General features: G+C 34.2%; 1 protein-coding gene across 1 annotated transcript; it reads left to right on the top strand.

The window, feature by feature from the left end:
- The first annotated feature begins 11,226 nt into the window (after positions 1-11,226).
- On the top strand, positions 11,227-23,813 carry LOC138129984 (cytochrome P450 4C1-like). The gene is made up of 8 exons (XM_069046339.1): positions 11,227-11,497; positions 11,557-11,748; positions 20,205-20,390; positions 20,448-20,514; positions 20,567-20,693; positions 20,751-21,141; positions 21,192-21,371; positions 21,425-23,813. Exons 1-8 carry the CDS (start codon positions 11,302-11,304, stop codon positions 21,589-21,591), a joined length of 1,506 nt encoding a protein of 501 aa, XP_068902440.1. The 5' UTR covers positions 11,227-11,301; the 3' UTR covers positions 21,592-23,813.
- Positions 23,814-25,336: the final 1,523 nt, after the last annotated feature.

Genomic DNA, 25,336 nt, shown 5'->3' with positions numbered 1-25,336 from the left:
TTTGTCTGCCTCACTGCGTTCGGCAGCCAATCTACCAGCCGCAGCACATAAAACTTCATTTTTGCTCCTCATAACATAATATACTATTTCAAGAACGATTCCCATTTTTTACTTCGTTGTTGCAAAATTATTTCGTATTTAGCATAATTATATTTACTTGTTGGAGGATGTAGGACAAATACCTATAAGAAAAAAATTAAATATGCAAGAAACTGGAATAATTATTTAAATTTTAATTTTAATTTTAAGAATCTGCTCAAATCATTATACCGAGTGACCCAAAGTAAATTATTCACCCGCATAATTCTGAAAATTCCAGATTTACATGACAAACGCAAAAATAGGTCAATTTTCATTTCGTAAGGCACACGTGTCAGTGATAAATTCGGCAGTGCAACTTGGCAAGGTGGCCACTGTCTCGCGAACTACCGAGTGGCTTTTAATGATTAAAGTAATTTTTGTTCGGTTTGCAAACGAATCAACAGACAACTCTTTGACAAGTGACTAGAAGTACCAATTATTCAGGAGTGCCAACTCACCAAATTTCTCTCAGGGCCGGTTTCACCAATGACAGTTAAAGTTAACTGTAGGTTAAAATGCTTCGTTACTTTAGTTACCTACTGTTATAACAATGTTTTCGTATATTTTAATCTGTAGTTAAATTTAACTCACGCTGGTGAAACCGGCCCCTAATCATTATACCACAATTTATTTACTGTTTAGGTAACATTATTACATTTTCAGTTCGCTTCTAACAATTTGAAGTACTTACAGTAAATAATAGGCAAAGATGAATAGTTATTTACACTACGAGAGAGGAAGATAAAGCTTTTGTTCACGCGAATTGCATGTTCGGCCACGACGCGCAGCGGAGTGGACGATGCAATTCAAGTGAAAAAAAGCGGCCTTACTCTCGAGTGCTGTATTTGATTTTGTTCGATACCTGACATAACTCGTTAGAAAATGAGTTTGTAACTTTATATTCAAAATTTTAAATAATATTAAAATAAAATAAATAAACCACATTTTCAGAAAGATCTGTTGCTATGGAAAAAAATAAAATACAAAATAAACAAAGTTTTGCAAAGTCAATAAAGTGATTGTGTACACCACGTTGTGGAAATGGATGACGAAGAATTCTGTGTTCCTGATGATGTCCTGGAAAAGGCAAGTGCCGCGAAGTACCAAATGGTGCCTACGAAATCAAAATTACGATACCAGAAAGAATTGGAAATATTTACACAATGGCAGACCGAGATCAAGGGAAAAGACCAAAGCAGCATCAGCGCGGTTGTGATATTCAATGTTGAAGAGTACCTACACTGTTTGTATGTCAAAACGTTGATATCTCCAGGTATCCACGTAAGAGGTTTTTTAATCAGCTATTAGTTGTTTTAATGTAATAAATGGTACAGGTGCAACAGTCTCACCTCCTTTTTGAAAACATAATGTAGAAACTATCAGCCGAAAAAAACTAGAACTTTTTCAAGAAACGATGTTTGCAAGTTTTTACTGGACCAAGAGTGGATCCTTCAGAAAGTTGTACTGATGATGGGCATATTCGGTGGTTGTCGTTGTGATGAATTATGTAAAGTGATGAATTGTTATACAGTGAGTTTTTTTAAGACTGGCCATAGGGTTTTACAAGCTACATTTTTCAACCGCCTGTTAACTTTTGTCCTCATGAAAATATTGAACCCAGTTTTGTAGTAAAGTTGTGGGATATGATAATGTATTCAAACAATTTCAATTTAATAACCAGAATCAAGGAATAAGTTAGCAAAAAGACATTTTTTGAATTCCGTTTGCTCCAATTTTAACTTTTCAGTAGGCTAAAATTTCACCTGACATTTGTAATTTTGATATATATGTAATTGATTGTGTAAGCAATCACACAACTGCCTCTGGAGGCCATTTTGAACATTTCATTTAATTTTTATTATTATTATTTAATATTCTTTCTGTTTATTCGTTGTCACCAGTTACAATAATCACTGGACATCTGATTTTAAGAAAAAATTCGAAGAACGAGCGTTTTGTACATTTTTTCGCGCGTGAGCGACAAAGTCCTCGGAAAACGTCAACTTTGCGTTGTCAAATGCAAGCGCAAAGACCTACTTTCTACATCGATGGTAGGAAAATTATTTTTACACACATAATAAATCATTTTTAGATTCTCACGAATATTAAATAATAAATCTGGCACTGACAGAAAAAAGAAATTGCATCCGTTGCATCACTGAGTCAGTTAGTCCAACATGAAAAGAAAAAATCATAGCCAACTCGGTCCCAAAAAGATCGTGAATGCCTATTACTAAATATTGTAAAGAGAATTCAAATTGTTTCAAAATGATATATCACTTGACCACACATCACAATGTACTTTATCCAATAATATCAGGTAAAACTAAAAAATATTGATATCTTTATCAAGAGAATTTAAAATGCTTTAAAATGATGTACAATTTCATCCTGCAAGAGGTTCATAACTTCATAAGCTAGAGCGAGAGATGACGACGTTGGGCCGCTGGGTTCGTCAATATTATGTGTCCCTTGCGATGTCAAAATCAACCTGTTTCGAAATTTTTCCCCGAAGTCTGTAGTTTTCAAGATAATCCAGGTGGATACTTTTCCTTGGGCCACCCTGTATATTAATTATTACCGTCTAGAGAAATGTTTATTGTTGATTATTAATTATTGTTGGAAAAGAAGAAAATTGTACAAAGTGTCTATAAAAGAACATGCATCAAGAGTCCTGTGGAATTGTGCGGCTCTATATTTTTTTTGGCCGAAATATGTCGAATCGTTGAAGCTGGCAAATTAGATGTCAAATGACAAATGTCAAATTATTAATTAAATGTTAGCGTAAGTTTGTGAGTTCTGCGTCTTAGTTGATTTGCTTGTGATTTTCTTCAACAAGAGTAAAACGTTTTTCCGCAAGTGTGAACTGTGAATACCAAAAACATGTTACGAAGTAGCAAAGGTAAGACATTTATTTTCGTACGTTTACAGTACGTAATAAACAATCTTTTCAGTAAACCGCAATGGTTTTATCGCTAGAGCAAAACACCTTCATTGTGATGTCGTATTACCGAAACGGTACCCTGCAGAATGGAGAGTGGGTTTATTCTATAAACGCTTGCAAGGAAGAGTTTTTCGCAAAATTTCCAAATGAGAACGTCGTGGAAGCAAATTTAATTCCATATTAGAAGGATTGTGGATATATTTGTGGCAACTGGAAGTGTTGAAAAAGGTAAAAGTGAAGGCAGACCGCCAATGAATGGAACAAATCTCTAAAAAATCCCTCAGAAAGATATCACTTCAAGCTGATGTACCACTCTCAACTTATCAGAAAATTGTTATAAAAAACCGGAACTTCTATCCACACAAAATCACAACACTTCAAGAACTTCGAAAGATGATTCTGAGAGGCGCTTAGAACACTGGTTTTTGAACAATTTGAATGATGACAGGTTCGTAATAATAATGAATTGAATTCAACAATCAAATTTTTTAACTTTGTCTGCAGATTATTAGACATCAGTTTTTTTTTTTGGACGAAGCGCAAAACTATAAAATATGGACTTCAGAAAATCCACATGCATTTGTAGAAAAACCCGATTGCATCCTATAAAGGTTGGAGTATGGATTGCTGCCTCACGAAAGCGTTTAACTGCTGTTATTGCAAAAATCAAAGAATCTTTCATTAATGAAGTTACATATCCTCTATTTTTCTATTTGGTACCACAATATGCGACAAAGCGGCAAAAATAATATATTCGAGTTCCACAGTTGAAGGGACCTTTTGCTTTACCATTTTTGGAAAGAATTCATCTTATCGTCAAAGGTCCAGATGGTAAAATACAGTGTGGAAACTTTAACTGGAATACAATTCACAACTTGGACATAGGCGGTTTTTGTAAAAAATCCCGAGATAGGTTCAGAAGGATATTAAGATACGTAAATTTCTCAACGCTTTTAACTGCGGAACTGTAATGAATATGAATGAAGAAGGACTGAACCCATTCAGAAAGAGTTCCAGAACCGAAAGGTCCCTAAGTAGAAGCGAAGAAGGAAATCAAAGCCAAGAAATAGAGAAGAAAATAAAAACCGTGCTTAGAGAGATAAAAGAGGATGTGGCGGGAATAGTAGAGGAGAGCAAAGTACGAAGAAAGGAATTAGCGGCAGTGAGAAAGAAGAAGGGAGAGCAAGAAAGAGAGGACATGCCGAATTCGTCAGAAGTAAGAAAGAAAGCAGCAAGAGAGAAAGAGAAGAGGGTAGGATGTCGAAAGAAGACAAGAACCCACTCAGAAATAGTTCCAGAACGAGAAGATCACCAAATAGAAGCAAAGAAGAAAATCAAAGCAAGGAAATGGATAAGGAATGAAAACAACCATGATTAGAGAGATAAGAGAGGAGGTCAAAACACTAAGAAAGGAATTAGAGGCAGTGAGAGAGGAGAATGGGGAGCTAAGGAACGAATTAGCGACAGTGAGAGAAGAGATGAGAGGAAGAGAAGAAAAAGGACAGGCGGAGAAGGCGGATTGGATGAAAAGGATGAAAATGATAGAGGACAAAGGGAAAAGAAGGAGAGGAAGAATAATGTTATAATAACTGGAATGGGGGCAATAAGTCGAAATATAGAGAGGGGGTGGAAGAATGGTTTAAAAGGGAGTTAGGGGTGAAAGTGAATGTAAAGGAAGCATTTAAAATAAATAAAGATAAGACGACGCTGGCAAAAATAGAAAGCTGGGAGCAGAAGAAGAACAAAAAGATGAGAGGATGTATGTATACATATAGATGATGATTTGACAAAAGAAGAAAGGGAAACACATAAGAAGTTAAGAGAGTTGGCCAGAGAAGAGAGAGATAGAGGAAAAAGGGTGAAAATAGGATACAGGAAAATATAGATAAACGGGGAGTGGTTTAGATGGGATGAGAGAGAGGAGAAACTGAAGAAAAATTTCTAAAAGAAGGAGAGAAGAAAAAGATGACCCGGCGAGTAAATGTACAAAGAGAAAGTGAATAGTAAGGTAGAGGAACAAAGACACGGATAAGTAAGAGAGATGAGAGAGAATAAGAGAATCGAAGTACAATAGGGAGGGGAGAAAGTGTGTGAGAGAGAAAAATGAATGATGACAAGTTTCAGAGGTGAGAACGAGGAGAGAGAGAACAGGAATAGGACGGAAGGAGAAGAGAGAAGGTGCAGGAGGTAACGCGAGGACTGTGGGACGATCGAACACATGCGGCGAAATGAGAGAGAAGGGAACGGGGAGAAATATGTAGCGAAGACGACAGGGAGATAGATGAAAGAGAAATGGAAGAGGAGAGAAAGAATAGAGAACGAGAGGAGCGGGGGAGAATAATACAAATTGTGTTTTTGGAATGGATATATTTTATGTTTGTGTGAAATTGTAAACAGGAATCGGAAAGCCCGTAGGACAAATAAAGCTAAAAAAAAATCCATTAATATTTGATCCCGACAGATTTCTGTCAGAGGAAACAAACTTTAAGCCTTTGTTCTCTGCTGATGTAAATAATACAGGGTGACTGACGAAAAACCTTTGACGCTGTATCTTACTTATTTTTTATGCGATTTGAATAAATGACACATCAAATGAAATAGTTCAAAAAACACTTCATTATTATCCTATTCGATATTTTTTTCGACATCTATTTTTTGACAGACGATAGCCAACTTTTTTTTTTCAAATCACACTATATATTTTTTTATTCGTTCTTATAAAGAATCTTCTTCTGAATATTCGTACGTTAAAAGAAAAAACAAAAAATGTATTTTAACTGAAAAAAATTGAAAATCAAAATCAAGTAATCAAATTTGTAAACAATACAAAATCTATTCTGGTTGCTCAAAATTTCCTCAATGCTGTTGCAGACACTGTCGATACCTTCTGGAAATGCCCACTTTGGCATTCAGTAAAAAATTTCGAGATTTTTCCTGACATACTCGCACTACCCTTTTTTTAACTCTTTGGGTACCTGGTGAGGTCAAATAAACATCGTCTCGAAAGTTTCGAATGAATATAAAGAAATCCAATGGATTCAAATCTGGGGATCTAGCGGGCCATCGAATAGTTCCATGAGCACCCATTCATCGTTCACCAACATAATTTAAATGATTTAAAAATACAAAATTCATGTGTGCATTATGTAGTATGGCGCCGTCCTGATGAAACACGACTCTATTCAACACTGCTAATGGTATCTCACCCAGAAAGTTGCTTATTTCGTTTGATAATAAATAATATGATATTTTGTTTGATCGAGACTGCTATCAAAAAAGGGACCCACTAGTCCATTCTATCTCCAAAAATGCCACACCACAGGTTAACACTAAATCGTCTTTGGAAATTTTCTTCCACAGCAACATTATAATATTATTATATCATCAAACCGTTTTGACAAATGAATACTCAGAGCTCACTTAGTCATTTCGAGCATTTAGAACAAACTTCTCTCTTGTTTATTTTGGTCACCTGATTTTTAAATTTTGTACATTTACTCTTTAATTTCTTGACTTTTGTTTAATGAGTGGGTATAGTTCTTTGCATTTTTATATTCAGAACACAAATCTCTACAATACTGAATAAAAAAAAATGTACAGTGCTATTTGAAAAAAAGAAGCTGATGTTCATCTGTCAAAAACTGGACGGAAGATTTTTTTTTTAATTAGTTGTTAATAAAGTGTTTTCAAAATTATTTCATTTGATGTGTCACTTATTCAAATTGGATAAAAAATAAGCAAGATACAGCATCAAAGGTTTTTCATCAGTCACCCTGTATAAATTTAGTGAAATAATACCAATAAAGATTGAGACTGGTTCATTGAATTCCTTCATAATAGTGTATTAAAAAACAAGTTTCCTTCAAGGTCTTATGAAACGATTTTTTTTTGCCCTTTTTATGCCGTTTTTAAACACACATTTTTACTTTAGTCGTTTTAGGGATTTTTGTGGTGGTTGGTAATGTCTTAATTTTAAAAATAAAAATTTGATCTAGTCGCCTTTTGTTTTATCAAAATTATGTCACAAAATACGAATATGGCAGATAATCAAGGTAATCTTCCATGTAGGCTCCCTGAAATACGTAAAATTGCAAAAAATACGGTCAAATTTTTCCACTGCACACTTCCTATTCTTGACATATTTTCTAATTTAAACTGATATGCCTCAAGCCCAACCTATAAACTTTCGTAAAATGTCTATAATGACATCGCAATTGATGACGTCGCGTTCGTCAAAATGAAGGCAAATTATTGAAGTGAAAACTTCTTTAGGCGCCCCACATACATTTAATTACTGGGCAGTGAATTAGTTTCATGCATCACGTTCGCAGCTGGCAGCGTCACATTCGTGGTAAGCTAAAATCTCGGGAGTCGAGTTTAGCGGAGCGAGCGAAAAACAAACAACTGTGCGTCACTTGTCAATTTTAAATTTTCATTGTACGTTGTGTTGTGACCTGACTGACCTCAGTGCAGAGCTGCAGGATAACTGTATATATATACAGGATATTTCACGAGTGATAATGAGCCTGACGTAATTTAAAATATAATAAATATATTTAAACTATACTTCCGAAAAAAGCTGGCTACTGAAATTAAAATGTCCGGCTTTTTTGAAAATGTGTTGTGGGTTGAATTTATTATTCCGTCAGGCTCATTATCACTCGTGAAATACCCTGTATAGTTTTATATAATATAAACGATCAAGACACGACAAATATTGTAAGTTTACAAATGAATGGAGGATTTAATACGTAATTCTCAATTATATGGCTTCAACAATTCATCTATTGGAAAAATTTGTGTAGCAAAATGTGAAGAGGAAAATGGACAAATTATCACAACACAGAGTATTGCTATGAAAATTTGTGTCCTGTTCAATATAATAAACCATCGTCAAGAAAATAAAAGTTAAACATCCAAACCTTACCTCACAAATTTTGCGTGTAGAGTGTACCTCTAAAAGAGGACGTATTTGCAGTTTCTGTTGAAAAATACAGATTTTTGATGTTTATTTAAAAACAGCAGAGGATTTACATAATATTAATTATTTATGCGTTACTCCATATTCCTCCAAGTACTATCATCCATAATTATATATTTTTTATAGAATAAGGTACTATCGGTGGACATAAAAACCTGGGACAAACGTCACAATTGTGTAAAGTCAAAAATCAGAAATATACATTGGGTAAATTTGGCTTTTTACAAACAAGGTTATAAAAATTATGACATATTGTCAGAAACACCAAGTTAAAGTTCAGTTCTTTAACGTTCTCTTCATTGACAATGATTTTATATAATAACACAATTGATCTAGCATCTCTTACGTTCAAGGAGTTAATTTTAAATACTGACAATTTTTACTTTGAGTGACAATTCAAAAGTCTGATATACAATGAGCAAATTTTGGATGTCCCAGGTTTTAATGTCCACCGATAGTACATATTATTATTACTTAAACTCAGTAACGAGCATCATAGAAGTTTTCACTTTTGTCGTGCGGTCTTAAACACACACTCTTTTTTTCATTTATTTATTTATTATGCTAACTACAGCTTAAGGATGAACTGGAGTAACAATCTCAGCAAAAAGTTGCGGAATTCTAATTATGCTATGAAACGTTTATTACGAGATATCAATATTTGAAAAAAAAGTTTTTAATTTGTGGAAACGAATTGTAATGAGTTGCAAGCAAATTTTGTGTTTATTTTCTTGATATTTAGATAATTACTTACATGTGATTTTACAATCTTTTGACTAAGACTGTACGTGAAAGTAAACAGAAGCACACTGAATTTCAATTTTCATTGATTTCTTTTAAAGTTCTTAACGTAACTGTAGTAAAACGTGCGATATGAGTGTAATGTTGCATACCGACGTCAATTATATGCATTTTGTTCACTTTTATTGAAATTAAAACAGATTCATAACCTCAAAAACCGTGTTTTTCCACATTAGCGATTACATGGAAAATCCTCGACCAACTTTTTTTGTAAATTCATTAGAAAATTCAACGATATCGATACTTTATGTGTGAAAAATTTAAGAAAAATTGGCCTTTTTGAAATATGTTTTTTATCAATTTTTATGCGACCATTGCTCGATTTCTCATAAGAACACGTGTAAAATATCCCGAAACTTTAAAAGGTAATAACTTTAAAATTCCTCGATCAAATTTTTTTAAATTTGGCACAGTACTTTAGAATGGATGAAAGGACTATTGTACCAATTTTAAGCAATTTTCGCCATTTTTCAATGTTACTCCAGTTCATCCTTAAGGCCCGGTTTATTCACCTTCAAGTAAATTTATCTGGCCAGTAGTTGCTATGATTTAGAATCTGCTATTGGTAGATCCATGGTAATTACCGTTCAAATAAAGTTACTTGAAGGTGAATAAACCGGGCCTTAATATAATAAATTAACATGGTAGCCGTATCCACTTTCCGCTTAAAATAAAAACTTAAATTACAAACTTCGAATAATTTCATTTTAACTAACAATAATAGTTTACACTTACTTAAAGTCATTGAGGTACATGTTCCTCGCTAGGACTTTAAACTGTGATTGTGGGAGCATTAAATTTTCTAAAGTCCAGGAGTTCCCTAATTTTGATAACCTGGACACTGGCGAATTTACTCCTTGGGATGTTCTATTGAATGGAATAACAAATGGACCTCTTGATCTTGAACTTGTACAATTTTCGTAAAGGCTAATTTTACTGCCTAATTCAGGACAGTCTACCAGACCATTTAATATCCCATGCAAAAAACTTACGTCCGCATAAATTCTGTGTGACTCCACTGAACTAAGATGCAATGTTTTCGCGATTTGAAAATAATCGTGCGTGATCCTTGGATTGGCCATTTTTAATTGTATAGCTACTTATTGGAGAAATCTGTGTTGCACTCTTTCTATTCTATTAATATGAATATCAAAAAAACGGCCTCCAAATATTTGATCCAAACATCAATATGGGTTTAACCAGCGCGTTATAAAAAGTAGTCTTCAAGAACGATTCCCATTTTTTTATTCGTTGTTGTAAAATTATTTCGTATTTAGCATAATTGTATTTACTAGTTGGAGGACTAGTAGAACAAATACAGGGTGTAACAAAAATAAGTGCATTTATTTTAACTGGTAATAGCACTTACTCATCAATTACAATAACTTTTCTAAATAAAACTTATTGGAATTTGCAAAACTGAATTGCCATTTGTCCCTCTTTTTTTTAACGTGACGATTTACATGACAAACGCTGAAATAGGTAAATTTTGATATCCCCAGGCACACGTGTCGGCGATGAATTCAGCAGTGCAACTTCATCTTTTTGGCAAGGTGACCACTGTCTCGCGAACTATCGGGTGACTTTTAACGACTGAAATTATTTTTGTTCGTTTCGAAAGCGAATCAACAGACAACTCTTTGACAAATAACTAGCAGTACCAATTATTCCAGAGTGCAAACTCACTAAATTTCTCCCAATTATTAAAACACACCCGGTATTATGGAGAACAGGGATTGAATGACATATAATTTAAAGCGACTTTAACTCTCTTTACAACAATATGAAACATTTTGGGTTTTTGTCAGTATTATTAGAAAATAGCCCAGGGAACAATTGTGAACTCATACAACTATTTCAGGCAATTTAAATTGTCTATAAATAAAACAACACCACAATTTATTTACTGTTCCTCGTCCAGCTCGCTTAGGCAAAGATGAAGACCATTTACATTTCAATCATCAGTGTTCTATTTACTGATGCTACATAAATAGCAATAAAATTATGATACTATTTTAAAGAGAATTGAAATTGCTTTAAAATGATACATCACATGACTACACTTCACAGTGTACTTTCTCCAGTGATAACGGGTAAAACTCAAAAATGTTGTCATCCCTATCAAGAGAATTGAAAATGCTTTCATCCTGCAAGAAGGTTATAAGCTTGACCGGGAGATGACGTTGGGCCGCTGAGTCACTACTATGTGTCCCTTTAATATCAAAATTAACCTGTTTCGAAATTTTTACCCGAAGTCTATTATAGTTTTCAACATAATCTATGTGGATACTTTTCCTTGGCCCATCATGTATATTAATTATTACCATTTCTGTGGTATGTTGACACCGACAAACTATCCGAATCAAGGAAGCTGTTGGCCTCTAACAAAATACTTGTTTGTTGTTCTTCTTACGAATATATAAATCGGTGGACACTTCACAAAAAATATTTCGTTTCATAGTGACATCAAACGTCAAAGAGATTCTGAACTTTAATGAATATCGTCATGAAGGAAAATAATTCTAATGTCAGTAGTGTTCTGTTTCATTTATCATCAGTGGTGTTAGTGTTGTTTATTATTAATTATTGTTGGAAAAGAAGGAAATTGTACTATTATGCTGCAAAATTGAAGGGACCTTTTGCTTTACCATTTTTGGGAAGCATTCATCTTATCGTCAGAGGTCCAGATGGTAAACCAATGTGAGAGTATTTGAAAATATATACTTACTTAAATAACTTTTCTTGTAAGAATGGTTTTTTAAATCAATGGAAGTGGCGGAGAAATATGGACCAATTGGAAAAGTCTGGATGGGTCCCTATTTATTCATTATAGTTACCGATTCAGATGTTCTAGAATATGTTCTGAAGCAATGTCTTGCCAAAGGGTCGTTGTACAGTTTAATGGAGCCGCTATTTGGTAATGGAATACTAACTGCACCAAGTATGTAATTTATTAGTAACATAAATTTAATACCTACAGTAATAGAATTTGAGTAAATTGTATTAAAATCTTCGAGAGCTTTTTTTTTGTCGAGACGCTAATTAATAACTACGCTCGAGAAGATAATTAAATTTTACCGTCGTGTATAATTTTCGTATCCCACCTCCACCCAACGGCACGGCAATTTTGCCGGAGTACATACACTATTACGGATAATACTATCAAGTAATGGTGCAATGCTTATCAACATAATTACCGGCGTCTCGCCTCCGCATTTTGACTTTTTTGTGTTTTATGTTCTGTGTCAATGTTAAGGAATTTCCTCACGATATGACATGAGTATAATAATATACCTTTTTGAATTTCAACCACCAATGTGTTCTCTAAGTCCAAAATTTTTAAATTTTTCAAAAGAGATTGCGGTACTATTCCTGTTGCTGAAATTATAAATGGTAAAATCGAAATTTTTTCTAAACAGCAATGATTTCTCATAGCAACGAAGAGTTCTAAATATTTATTAATTTTTGTACAGGGCAAGTCACATAAGGGTTATTCCCGAATTTATTTTGTACGCAACCAAGAATACAAATGACGCTGACTACTTGATACCATTTATAATGTGATTTAATTTAGTAATCAACGTAGGTATGTAATTTGGCTAAAAATGTCACAATGACGTTTTCCTGTTCTGATTAATGAAATCAAAAATTAAATTCATCAACTGTCATTTTGACATTTTTAGCCAAATTACATACTGTAACTTTTCGACTTCCTTGACTTTTCCTCGATGATTTTTTTTTCCCTCTTTTGGTGTATTGTTGGTTGCCGCATTCCCTCGGATGAAATTTTGCGGAAAAATACGAAACAAAAATAATGAGAAAAGAAATATTTATGGATCCTACGTTGTGTTTTATTTTTCATTTTGTTTAATTAGGCTCTAACGAGAGGCCGTACCTTTGGAAGGTTTTCAAAGATGAAATTAAAACGATTGCACTTCACTTAAATTTTATTTAACAAATAATCGAGTGTGGTGGAGTTTGGTCCGAACAAATGATAGAAATAAATAAATGAACTTAATAACAGAATTTGGTGGAAATTTGACCCAATGAGATTTGACTCGCGCCCCTCGAATTGAGATCTGACTCATGAATAAATGACTAAGCTGGGCAAATAAAGGAGTTTATGGCACGAACAGCATTATATGAGTTTGAGATGCGAACTATGTGATCCGATTTAGATTTGAATTATTTCCCCAATTAAACTGAGCCCGACGCGATGCCCTGGAATCTCATAGATCACCCTGGTCTATTCCGGTGGTCGAAAATAAAAGGGAAAAAGGTTCTAACAGGGCCAAAGGGTACCTCTCTTCACGTGTCAGCTGGCCTAGTTTGGTCGCTGGCCCCCTTGGAGGTGACGCGGCTAATTTTGTGCTCTTACGCCGGACCACAGCTTATTGAGTGCGACGGACACTGGCGGTAGCTTCCCGAACTCGAGAATCCAAGACATAAATAATGAATGGAAATGTTTTATAATAATTGCATACTGGTAAGCCTTGACAAGAGCACGTTTCCCCAATCGGTAAATGCAAGAAGATCACATATTTCGCGATAGAGAAATTAATATAAGATTCTAAAGAGTCACGTGGTCATCAAAAGCTCAAAGAAAATAATATAATCTTTACTTTAGAACGATAAAGAACTAAATGCTGTTTGACTAATTAAATCGCGACTACAAATAATATACAAGAATTAGAGAAATAATTTACCTTGTGAATGTAAAGAACGTGGTCACAAAATGGCTGCTGGAAGTACTGAACGTACCTCCGGCTACTTTGGAGATCAAACCCCGAGTCAATCAAAAAAGCCCTGTTTCCCGTCCCGCAATCGGTTTTATCATTTCTGGCGCACCCCACTTTCGCAACCCCTACTTGGCCAAAGTGACCAATTAGCTCGGTTCTACTTTACGCCGACCGCGACACCCTTTCGATATCTCTAGAACTTTTGAAATTACAGTTTCCGTTTTCCACCATTAATTTAAATGTTTAAATTTAGACTTTTGTTAGGACCAGACCGAATGTACATAATTTGTTGTTGAATTAGGACTCTGAAAAAGAACACTAAATTACTGACTCTATACAATAATAAACCTCAACATCAAGAAAAAACACAATTAAAATGGAACAAATAGAATTAAACAGGAACACTGAATTACCGACTCTATACAGTAATAAAAGTCAGCACCAAGAATTAAACAGAATTAAAATGAAACAAACATAATAAACATGAAAGAAACAGAATTAAAATACAACAAATTAACCTTATTTTGAAACGTAAATTGGGCTTGAAACGCTGTTACGTAATTGTCATCTCATGCAATTAAATTCCGTTGATCTGCTACTTCTAAAAAATTGTTCTACATTGGTTTGATTCCCCAAAACCGTTCTAATTAATAATTACTTCGTAAATTTCATTCTCTCTCTCTCACTCACACGTCTGATTTCTACGACTACCTGGCTTTACCGTTACCCGATCCTCTGTGTTTTCTACCGACTCCCTTTCTACTTTGCTTTGTTACTTTTCTAACTAAAAGTGCAAACGATTCTAGTTCTTTTCTACGATAAAGCGCTCTGTTTTTTTTACTTTGCAATTCTCGCCCTTTAATTACAAATATGCCACAAATTTGAGAATGCTAAAAAAAGTAAATTAACCTAATGAACATTAATTTTGTTGTTCTCTCAATTCGAAACCTGCTAACATCAAATTCATTAATTCAATTATCCCCTGATTTTAACTGGACCACCCAAATTGTCGAACATGTAATTACAATAAATTTATTGCAACGCTCCCTTTCCCCTGAACACTTGTTCCCCTTGGGCTATGTTTTGCCCCGGACGCGTACCTGCATTTTCAAAGAAAGGTTGGCAGATTTCACTTGAGGAGTGTGGTGCCACTCTTGTGAACAAAGCAACAATAAAATTTACAACTGACCAGCATTTCCGTCGCAAATGAACGGTATTTAAAATATTTCGTTGAAATTATTTTAAAATTAAAATTCTTAATTTATCGAACCTATTCGGACCGTTACAATACCTACGTGGATTACTAAATAAAATCACATTATAAATGGTATCAAGTGGTCAGCGTAATTAGTATTCTTGGTTGCGTACAAAATAAATTCAGAAATAAACCTTATGTGACTTGCCCTGTATTATTTGTCTGTGTTATACAGGCTGATTCTCGTAGCCGGTTCATTAGAAAGTTTCTGATTTCCCCAAATCATATTAATATGAAAATTGGTAGTTGACTATAATCGACTACTCCAAGTTCAAATGAAATATTTTCAAAATGGTGGCACTTCCGGAAATACCGGAAATCGACGCCATCTTTATTTTTGTTAATGGAAAGGCCTCATTTTGACTTCACATTCTACGTTAAATTTTGAGTTTAGAACGTCTTTTTGTCAACACTTATCTGTCATCGTTTTTTACCTATGTCATCTTTTTTTGCAAAAAAGCGAGGTTGCAGGGCTTCATTAACAAATTTATAACTCTTGAACCATCGGAAATAAATAATAATTTTTTTTTAGTTGAATTCCTAAAGACCTGGCCGATCTATTCCGCCATTAGTGATTTTTTTAATGTTTCATACGCCTACTGAAATTTTTCAAAATTACTATTAAAAAAATTTCAAAAACTTCATTTTTTTAAATAGCAACCACCATTTATGACACTAGATATAAATGTAAAATTTAGTTATAAGCCTACTTTTATTAACATTGTGTATGCCTATTCCCAGTCGTTTTGGCGTAATTTCGAATTTTTCAGTAAAATATTCTTTTTTTATCAAACAATTGTTTTATTTGAATTTTTATTCAAAAATCACATGCAATAAATAATAGATAACAACGAAATAATAAAAAATAAGCAAATTAACAAAAAAATATTTTCAATGAAATCATTTCATTAAAATATTTTTTTGTTAATTTGCTTATTTTTTATTGTTTTGTTGTTATCTAATATTTATTGCAATGTTATTTTTGAGTAAAAATTCAAATAAAACAATTGCTTATAAAAAAAAATATTTTATTCAAAAAATTGAAATTACGCCTAAACGGCTGCAAATAGGCGTACATAATGTTAATAAAAGTGGCCTTAAAATTTAATTTTACACTTACGTCTAGTATCAGAAACGGTAGTTGCCATTTAAAAAAATGAAGTTTTCGACATTTCTTGATTATCAATTTTAAAAAACTGCAGTAGGCGCATGAAACATAAAAGAATGTCGTTGCTAGCGTAAAAAAGCGGCCAAAGCTTTGGCAAGTCAGTAAAGTAAAAATAAATTATTTATTTCTGATGGTTCAGAAATTATAAATTTTTAAGTGAAGCTCTGCAACCTCACTTTTTTTCAAAAAAGATGATATAGGTCAAAAACGATGACAGATAGGTATTGACAAAAAAACGTACTAAACTCAAAAGTTAAAGTAGAATCGAAATGTGAAGTCAAAATGGGGCCTTTCTATTTAAAAAAACAAAGATGGCATCGATTTCCGGTATTTCCGGAAGTGTCGCCATTTTGAAAATATTTCATTTAAACTTGGAGTAGTCGATTATAGTCAACTACCAATTTTCATATTAATATGATTTTGGGAAATCAAAAAGTTTCTAATGAACGGGCTACGTGAATCAGCCTGCATTGTGTGAATTTGGAACAGCTATATCTAAAAGATATGCTTGCTTTTGTTGTTTATTTAAAATAATAATGTCTGGTCTGTTATGCTGAATATGAATGTCAGTTAAAACTGTACGATCAAAATATAATTTGTAATTGTCATTTTCCAAACAACTTTCTTTTTATTATTTTTTTAAATCGCGAAAATCTCTGTAGGTTTTTTTGGTATCGTAGTTTGCGGGGTACACTCTATTTCACTATTGCACATTATTTTATTTGTTAAAAAATCTAAGCAAATGTCAATTTGGTTTGACTTTTCTCTACTAACATTTAATTTTATGAAAATGCTTTATTTGCCCTACGGACTTTCCGATTCCTGATTACAAATATAAAAATACATGCAATTCTAAAAAATTAACATTTTCTTTTTCTATCCTTTCTCTCGTCTTCCATATCTTTTTGATCCATTATATTTCCCTTCCGTCTTCTTTCAGTATTTCTTCCCGCTCCTTTTCCTCCCTCTCTCTCATTTTGCTGCATCCGCTTCACATGTGCTCGATCGTCTCACTCTCCGCTCTGCACATCCTGCACCTTCTCTCCTCCTCTTCCGTCCAATACCTGTTCTCTCTCTCCTCGTTCACGCATCTGAATCTCGCCATCATTCTCTCGCGCTCTCTCTCTCCAGGTACACCGGAACATCCTCTGTCATGCATCTCTCATACTCCCTGTTGTACCTGGATTCTCTGATTCTCTCCCTTCTCTTGCTTATCCGTGTCCCTCTCGCTCAGCTCCGCACTCATCCATCTTCCTCCCGATCTCATCCTTTCTACTTTCTCATTGGCCTACCCGTTCTTCCTGCAGTACTTCTCTCTCTCCTTCTCTTCCTCGTTCTTTTTATTTTCTCTATAACACTCGGACAGTATCCTGCACTCTTCCCTTTCGCCCATTCTGTCCTCGCACTTTGCCGCTCTCCTCTCCCGCTTTCACTTTCAGCTTGCTCCTCTTGCACTCTTCCCTCACTATGTACCCCGGTGTTTCTCTGTCCACTCCTAGCATCCATCCAAAATCTTTCTCTTGCACTCTCTCCACCTGCTCTTGTTCCTCCATCCCCAGATCTCTGTCCCGTACATCAGCACGCTCTCTACCATGCTCTCAAACATCGTCATTCTCCTCCTGAACTTACCTCCCCACTTTCTCTCTCCTATTCATCAGCGGAAATTGGCTCTTTCGCCGAAACATTTTCATAATGTATTTTTAACGGAATGAACAAGCCGGTTGTAACTTATAATTATAATATTTAGTATAGAGTGTGTTGCTTTTACGTCCAACAGATAGCGCTATTCAAAAAAAGCATGTTTTTACCTGTCACAGGTGTAACATCAATATAATAAAAATACTACAACAACACGCGCCTATTCGAATGTAACGTGTTGTCAAAATTTCAAAGCAATCGGTGAAGAATTTTCGGAGATCTTAGATTTTGAACAAACGGACATTTACATTTTTATACAGGCTGTTTCCTAAAAAATGCCGCAAGCCATATCTCCGTTATTTATGGCTCGATTTAAATAAGACAAAGACTGTAATAAATCACTTTAAAAACACTATAAGCACAACATAGACTAATTTTTTTTCAAAAAGTCATTCGATAGTCTACTTTGTTTTTTCAAATATCTTGGTATATTTTTAATTCCGATTTTGAAAGAGATTATCTTTCTGAGTCCAACAATGTGCCTCATGTTCGAATGCAGTTAATAGTAACCGCGAAAATAAATACATAAAATAGCATTATTGGAAATTTTTTCTTCGAAAAAATCAAGTATACTATGGAAAACAAACCTAAACGCCTTTAATAGTTGAGATTTATTAATCGCCCATTAACAAACGAGTTGATTACCAAAATTTTTCGTTGACCGCAAACTTTTTTTTTGTGACAAAATTTCAAATTAAAGGCAAATCAAAACCAATTTCATCTGTTTCGATAACGATGAGACCTTCTAAAATACCCTCATCCTTTTTTTTGTCCTCAGGGTAGGGCATTTTTAAATTTTTCAACACTTTCTATTCACTTTTCCACAAGGGTGTCAGAAGCCGTCAACTTCATTCACATTCAATTTCACGTAAAAATCACGGTTGCTAAGAAAACCTAGTTACCTTTGGAAAATATGACATGCGAATTATAACCAAAAAGGTCGGCTTTTGAAAAAGTGAATTCATAATTGTGCAGTTATGGAGCTATAAAATATAGAAAATCTTGCTGCAGTTTTGGTAAGTGTAAGCAATTAATATTCGAGGTTGTTTGTCAAAATCGCAAAAATCGTTGATTAATGAAAAATAGTGTATCAATGAGGTCCATTATTACCCTATATTTTAGACAAAATAATTCATTAATATTGAAATTAACAAGCGGTCAACGGAAAAAGTTATTTATTTCCGTTTTTGTTTTAGTTAAATCGAGCCATAAATAACGGAGATATGGCTTGCCACGTTTTTTTAAGACGCACCCTGTATGTAGGTAGAGTTGAAGGACAAATTAAACTGGGACAAAATTGACAATCACATAGATTCAAAATTTAGAAATTTGCATCGTTTAATTACGCCTGTGTCACAAATAGGTTAACTTTGGTGTGACATATTATACAGTGTGTCTCAGCTAGGTTTTCGAGGCTTATATCTCGGTTATTTTCCAACGGATTAATATGAAATTTAAAATGCAGATATTTTAGACAGTGAAGAGTAAAATCCCATTAATGCAATAACCCATGTTTTAAAAACATAATTTTTACATGCCTTTTTAAAATGTTGAATCACTTAAGATTTATATCAAAAAATTGGCCATCAATAAAAAATGCTGTAGGGAGAAACTCGTCCTTGAAAGACGTCTGGTTTGCAAGAAAAAAGAAAAAAACTGTGTTAAACGTGACTGCAGATGCAAAAACGTAGACGCGTATGAAACAAACGCGTACTATTGCCGAATTTTGGTCATCCCTTTTCGCACAAACGCAGGTTACATAATTGACATTTATCTTTCTAACCTCACAAACACTTACAAAGATTAAGACAAGATTTTGACGTAATTTTTTACTTTTGGCAGATTTTAAGGGATGTACAAAATGTTGCTTGGCAATTTTTCATCAATTGTTTCAAAAGGTACTGCTCTAATACCTTCGAAATTTAGATCAATTGTAACAACAAAATCTAATTTTTTCGATGAATCAGACGAGTGATTTAGTTAATTGTTTGTGTAGACAACTATTTTTTAATGTTTAACGATGTAATAATAATTGCGCTAATTTTCAATAAAGGAAATATGTCTTAAATTACATTTTTTAACTTGAGGTAATTTTATTATCATTAATTGAACCTTCACCCCGTCTAAAATATCTGTATTTTAAATTTCATAAAAATCCGGGCAAATAACCGAAATATTAGGCGACACTGACACTGTCAAATATGTTGACAATTCAATAAGATGATATATGAGTACATAGATAAAATTTTAAGTGTCCCAGTTTTATTTGTCCATCGACCGTACAGTCGCTAGCAATAAATTTTGGTCGTCAATGTCATTCTTTGACGCAATGGAAAATGCTCCATTGTAAAACGGTCGTAAATATTATAACCTCTCATCAAGTTGTGTGACATTAATTGGCATTTATTTCTCATTTCGTTGACAGGAATTTTTTTTTAATTTGTGATAATCTAACCAAATCTTGAAATGACATTGACGCTATGGAAAATGCTCCATTGTATTTTAATATGTTTGTAAAAATGTTAATTCTGTTTCAGTTTCAACATGGAGAACCCACAGAAAAAGTATTAATCAAACATTTAATCAAACCATTTTGAATTCGTATTTTGACATTTTTGTGAGACGTTCAAATGAATTAGTCGTTAACCTGAAAAAGAACTACATGAATTGTGAAACAAACATCTTTACACGATATGGCGAATCCACATTTAAAATTATTTGTGGTTAGTTAACATTTTACAATCGCAAAAAATTTTTGTTCTAAAATGTTATTATTGCAGACACATGTATGGGGGTAGATTCGACCGATTTCAATCACCAAAACGAATGTTTGTCGTGGATGGCTGAGTAAATTAAATAAACCATAATTTCCCACAGAGTTTTAATTTAATCGTTTTAGAGGGGCGTTTTATGTAGGGAAACGTATCGTTAATCCTATATTACAAATTAATCTTGTGTGGAAGTTGTTGGGATATCAGAAAAGAATAGAGCAGCTTTGTGCAATGGGTCATGATTACGCCAGAAAGGCAAATACGAGTACAAATAACGTTCTAATAATTTATTGTTAAATGAGTAAGTTTTAGATTGTTGAAAGAAAAAAAAATTCTAATAAGGATGAAGTCGCCGATAGTAGCAATAATAAGAATTATTTAAGTAATTTAATAAAACTTACTGAAGAAGAGGGTAAATGGACCAACAAGGAAATGATGGAAGAAATACAAACGATGGTTGCAACAGGCAGCGACACAACAGCTATCACATTAAGTTTTGCCACTATCATGTTAGCCTTGCACCAAGGTATTCAAGAAAAACTTTTCAAAGAGATGTACGACATCTTTGGAAATACCGACAGAGATCCTACGTTAGATGATTTAAGTCGAATGGACTATTTGGAACGTGTTATCAAAGAAACCATGAGATTATTTCCAATAACACCTGTTATACTCAGACAGGTTCAGGAGGATATTAAAATACGTAAGTTTCTTAACGCTTTTAACTGCTGAAGTGTAATGAATATGTTGTAGGTGACATTGTGATCCCCCAAGGTAGCGAATTATTCATTCCTATAAATTTTATACATAGGAATCCCATACATTGGCCAGATCCACTAAAATTTGATCCTGACAGATTTCTACCAGAGGAAATTGAAAAAAGACCTCGTTATTCGTTTATGCCCTTCAGCATTCCCCCGAGAAATTGCATTGGTAAAACATCTTTTATGAAATTTTTTCATATTTTAAATTTTTTGTCTTTTCAGGGCTGTCATTTGCCATGATGTCAATGAAAGTTTCTCTATCAAATATAATAAGAAATTTCCGAATTATTTCAACTCAACACAAATCTGTTGAAAGTATTAAACTTCGTATCAATATAGTACTTGCTAGTAAGGATGGCTACGGAGTAACTCTTAAACCTAGAAAATAATAATTTGAAAATTTTTGTGTCAGCAATATTTTTAAGCTAGTCATATTAATCGATTGTAATTTTTTAAATTTATTAAACTTATACCTACCATGCCATCAGCAATTGTTTAGATGAACTGTGAACTGAGACAACAATTTCAGGAAATTTAAATTGTCTATAAATCATTACTTCAGTAGTATACAGGGTGATTCTGAAATAAGTTTGGAAAAAAAATGTGGAATATCCTTGACGCAACATAATTCTGCGTTAATGACTTTTGGAGGTGAAATCAAAAGGAAGGAAATTACCCTATATCCTTGTATTTTCAACGCCTATCAATAAGGAAAATTTGTCCAAATTTGTTCACTTCATTAGCAACCATTGTTACATCAACTCCACAATAAAGGCGTAGGTGCAAGCACACTGCTTTGTAAATGTTTCTATGGAAATGATCGAGAGGAGTAAGGTTATGTTTGTGAGTGACGGGCACATTTGATTATTTTTGTTGCTAAACAACCAAAATAATCAGGTAATCAACTTTAACTCAGCAGCGTACTAGCAATTTTGACCAAATTTTCAATCATTTGTATCTCGAAAACGAAAAAACTTTTATAAGAATTTTTTTTTTTGTTTATGACTTCTTTTCATCATCACCAATTACCGTTTTTTTTTCCAAACTTATTTCAGAATCACCCTGTATTGTTATGCGAGTTGCACAAGACAGTCTATTGTCGAACGAGAGGGTTTAGAACACGACGAACGCAGTGAGGAATGTTCTAGATCTAAAGGAACGAGTTCGACAACATGTCTTGTGCAACGAGTGTAACATGCTATTTTTTCTACTTCGGCTTCATTAATTTAATTTTTTTAAATATAAAGTTATTATCTAGTGACTTTTATTTTAATGGAATTGGGTTGGTATTGACGAGGCAATGTCATTTCATTGAAAATTAAATTTTAAATGGTTTCCCAGATGTTGTTACAATAATGAAACGTTTCGACTTCCTTGACTTTTCCTCGATGAAACAATTCCCACTCACGAAAATTTTCTACAGTTCTTACCATTTATTCAAGCCCGTTAATTTTCCAAGTGTGGTAAAATGCCTATAACTATTGCTGAACCTGATGCCGCAAAGATATTGTAGTAATTAATGAGCTTTATTTGCCCTACGGGCTTTCTGATTCCTGTTTGCACTTTCATACAAACATAAAATCTATCCATTCCAAAAAACAAGATTTTGATTACTCTCCCCCACTCCTCTCGTTCTCTATTCTTTCCCTCCTCTTCCATTTCTCTTTCATCCATTCCATCTCTCTTCCGTCTTCATTCAGTATTTCTTTCCGTTCCTTTCTCTGCCTCTCTCTCATTTCGCCGCATCCGTTCTACATGTGTTCGATCGTCTCACTGTCCTCGCGTCACCTCCTGCACCTTCTCTCTTCTCCTTCCATCCCATTCCTGTTCACTCTCTCTCCACGTTCCCACCTCTGAATCTCGCCATATTTTTTCTCTGTCACACACACTCTCTTCCCTCCCTATTGTACTTCGATTCTCTCATTCTTTCTCTTCTCTCTTACTTATCCGTGTCTTTGTCCCGCTACCTTTTTATTCACCTTCTCCTTGTACCTTTTCTCGCCGGGTCGTTTTCTCTTCCTCTCCTTCTTCTAGAATTGTTTCTTCAGTTTATCCTCTCTCTCTCATCCTATCTAAACCACTCCCCGTTTATCTATATCTTCCTGTATCCTATTTTCACCCTTTTTTGTCATCTATATACATCCTCTCATCTTTTTTTTCCTTCAACTTACCCTTATTTAGCATAATTTTCTTCTTCTGCTCCCAGCTTTCTATTTTTGCCAGAAACATATTATCTTTATTTATATCAAATGCTTCCTTTACGTTCACTTTCACCCCTATCTTCCTTTCTAACCATTCTTCCACCCCCCTCTCAGTACTTCCACTTATTGCCCTTATTACAGTTATTATAACATTATTCTTCCTCTCCTTCGCTTCTCTTTCTCTCTTGCTTCTTTCTTTCTTTGCTTTGGGCGATTTCGGCATGCCCTTCCTTTCTTGCTCACTGCCTTCTGCTTATCACTTCTCACTCACTCGTCGTTCATTACTTATGCCAAATGCTACTCAGTAATTTGTATGCAATATAAAAATTAAATACACATTGGTACATAATTTGACATTTCATTGTGTTTCTATTTGGTAACAGTTAATTAATAAACTGAAGATAATCATGGCTTGGTTCGAAATCCGGTTGGTTATTTCCTAGAATTAGTTAATTCCTCTTAAAATATAGGACCGAACTAGTATACGGCTACCGAAGCGAACAAGCATAGGACTAACGTGGTTATCTGACCGCAGGAGCGAACTAGTGTGCAGTGTTTCTAAGTATCATGTTTCCTCACTCTTACGCCCGCACACAGTTTTCAGAACAAGGAGCGCAAATATCTTCCCAACAAAAGAAAGTTGCTTGTATCGGCGTTAAGCGGTGATTTTTGCTGATTTATGACAACCCGGTTTTATGACTTACCGGCATCCAACTCAGAAATGGAGAATGAGAATGAGTAACAGGCAAAAGTACCCTACTAAAAAGATGTGCTGACGACAAAAAAACTTGAAAATAATTTACTCTAGTCATATGTTCTTGGACAGTCTGGGTAAAGAGGATAAATTTATCATAATATAATTTTATACCTATTTGACAAATTTTAAAGTATGTAGATTACGAGCAGAAAAATCTACTCGTTACAGAAGAACACAGTACTTGGGTGGAATTGTTGTGAATCTACTGATGCTTCATTGTCTGCACGCTCCTTAGAAGAATTGTCCACATGTAATAAACTGGAACGAGATTATTTGAGGAATTATAAAGATCTGAAGAGTTTATGTCAGTACTGTGTGTCCCTTGGTTTCGTAAATCTCTTGTCCATGCTAATTAAACTGAAATATTTGTCAAATTTAGACAATTTCGACAAATCTATTATTAATTTAGCTTCGGAAAGAGATCAAAAAGAGGCTGTGAAATTGTTAATCCCAAATGACGTTGATTTGTCAAGAACTTTACACGAGGCCGCTCTGTGGAACCACAATGATGTGCTCAAAATTTTATTAAATGCCAAGCTGGATCTGAACAAGAAAGATTCCAAAGGAAGCAGTTGAGTGTTATAACGAACGAAAAAATTAACTTTAATGGGGAAATAACGTTTATAATAAATGATCAAAATGTGCTCCATCAACTTCAAGGCATTTGGGAACTCTTGGAAACAATTGCGGTACTGACATTCGCCAACATTTGCCTCAGGCAACTCCTCGAGGTTATTTAACGGATGCTGGAAAATCGATTTCTTTAAATAAATAAAATAATAAAAAGAAGTCGCACAGAGTGAGGTCGCATGATATTGACGGTGCATTTCTTGTATTATATTCAAGGTCTCGTATGTGGTGTGTGTAGGGGCACCGTCTTGTTGGAAATACCCGTTCACAAACACATCATCATGATGCTGTCCAAGAAATTGCTGTATGATTTCCAGATACCTTACAGCCGTCAATGTTCCTGAAAAAAATCGTATCGTTATCTTTTTTGGGAAGAAAATTTTTATGGTATTTGTACCCTCAAAAACCAATTGGTCCAATAATCCTGCGTCTTGAAATCGCCGCTCACACTCCTACTTTTTGTGGTTGAAGTGGAACCTCTTCAAAGAAATTAGGTTTTTCTGAACTCCACCATCGCATCTTTTGTGAGTTGATATAACCGTCCAA

The sequence above is a fragment of the Tenebrio molitor genome, chromosome 4, assembly GCF_963966145.1.
Source record: "Tenebrio molitor chromosome 4, icTenMoli1.1, whole genome shotgun sequence".
Lineage (NCBI taxonomy): Eukaryota > Metazoa > Arthropoda > Insecta > Coleoptera > Tenebrionidae > Tenebrio > Tenebrio molitor.
This window is presented reverse-complemented; position numbering and strand designations above follow the sequence as displayed.

Excerpts from the sequence above, each read along its gene's own strand:
- LOC138129984 (XM_069046339.1), top strand. The coding sequence starts at position 11,302 with ATGAATATCGTCATGAAGGAAAATAATTCTAATGTCAGTAGTGTTCTG. Across the intron at positions 20,694-20,750 it reads GTCATGATTACGCCAGAAAG|ATTGTTGAAAGAAAAAAAAA; the intron begins GCAAATACGAGT and ends AGTAAGTTTTAG. Across the intron at positions 21,142-21,191 it reads TCAGGAGGATATTAAAATAC|GTGACATTGTGATCCCCCAA; the intron begins GTAAGTTTCTTA and ends AATATGTTGTAG.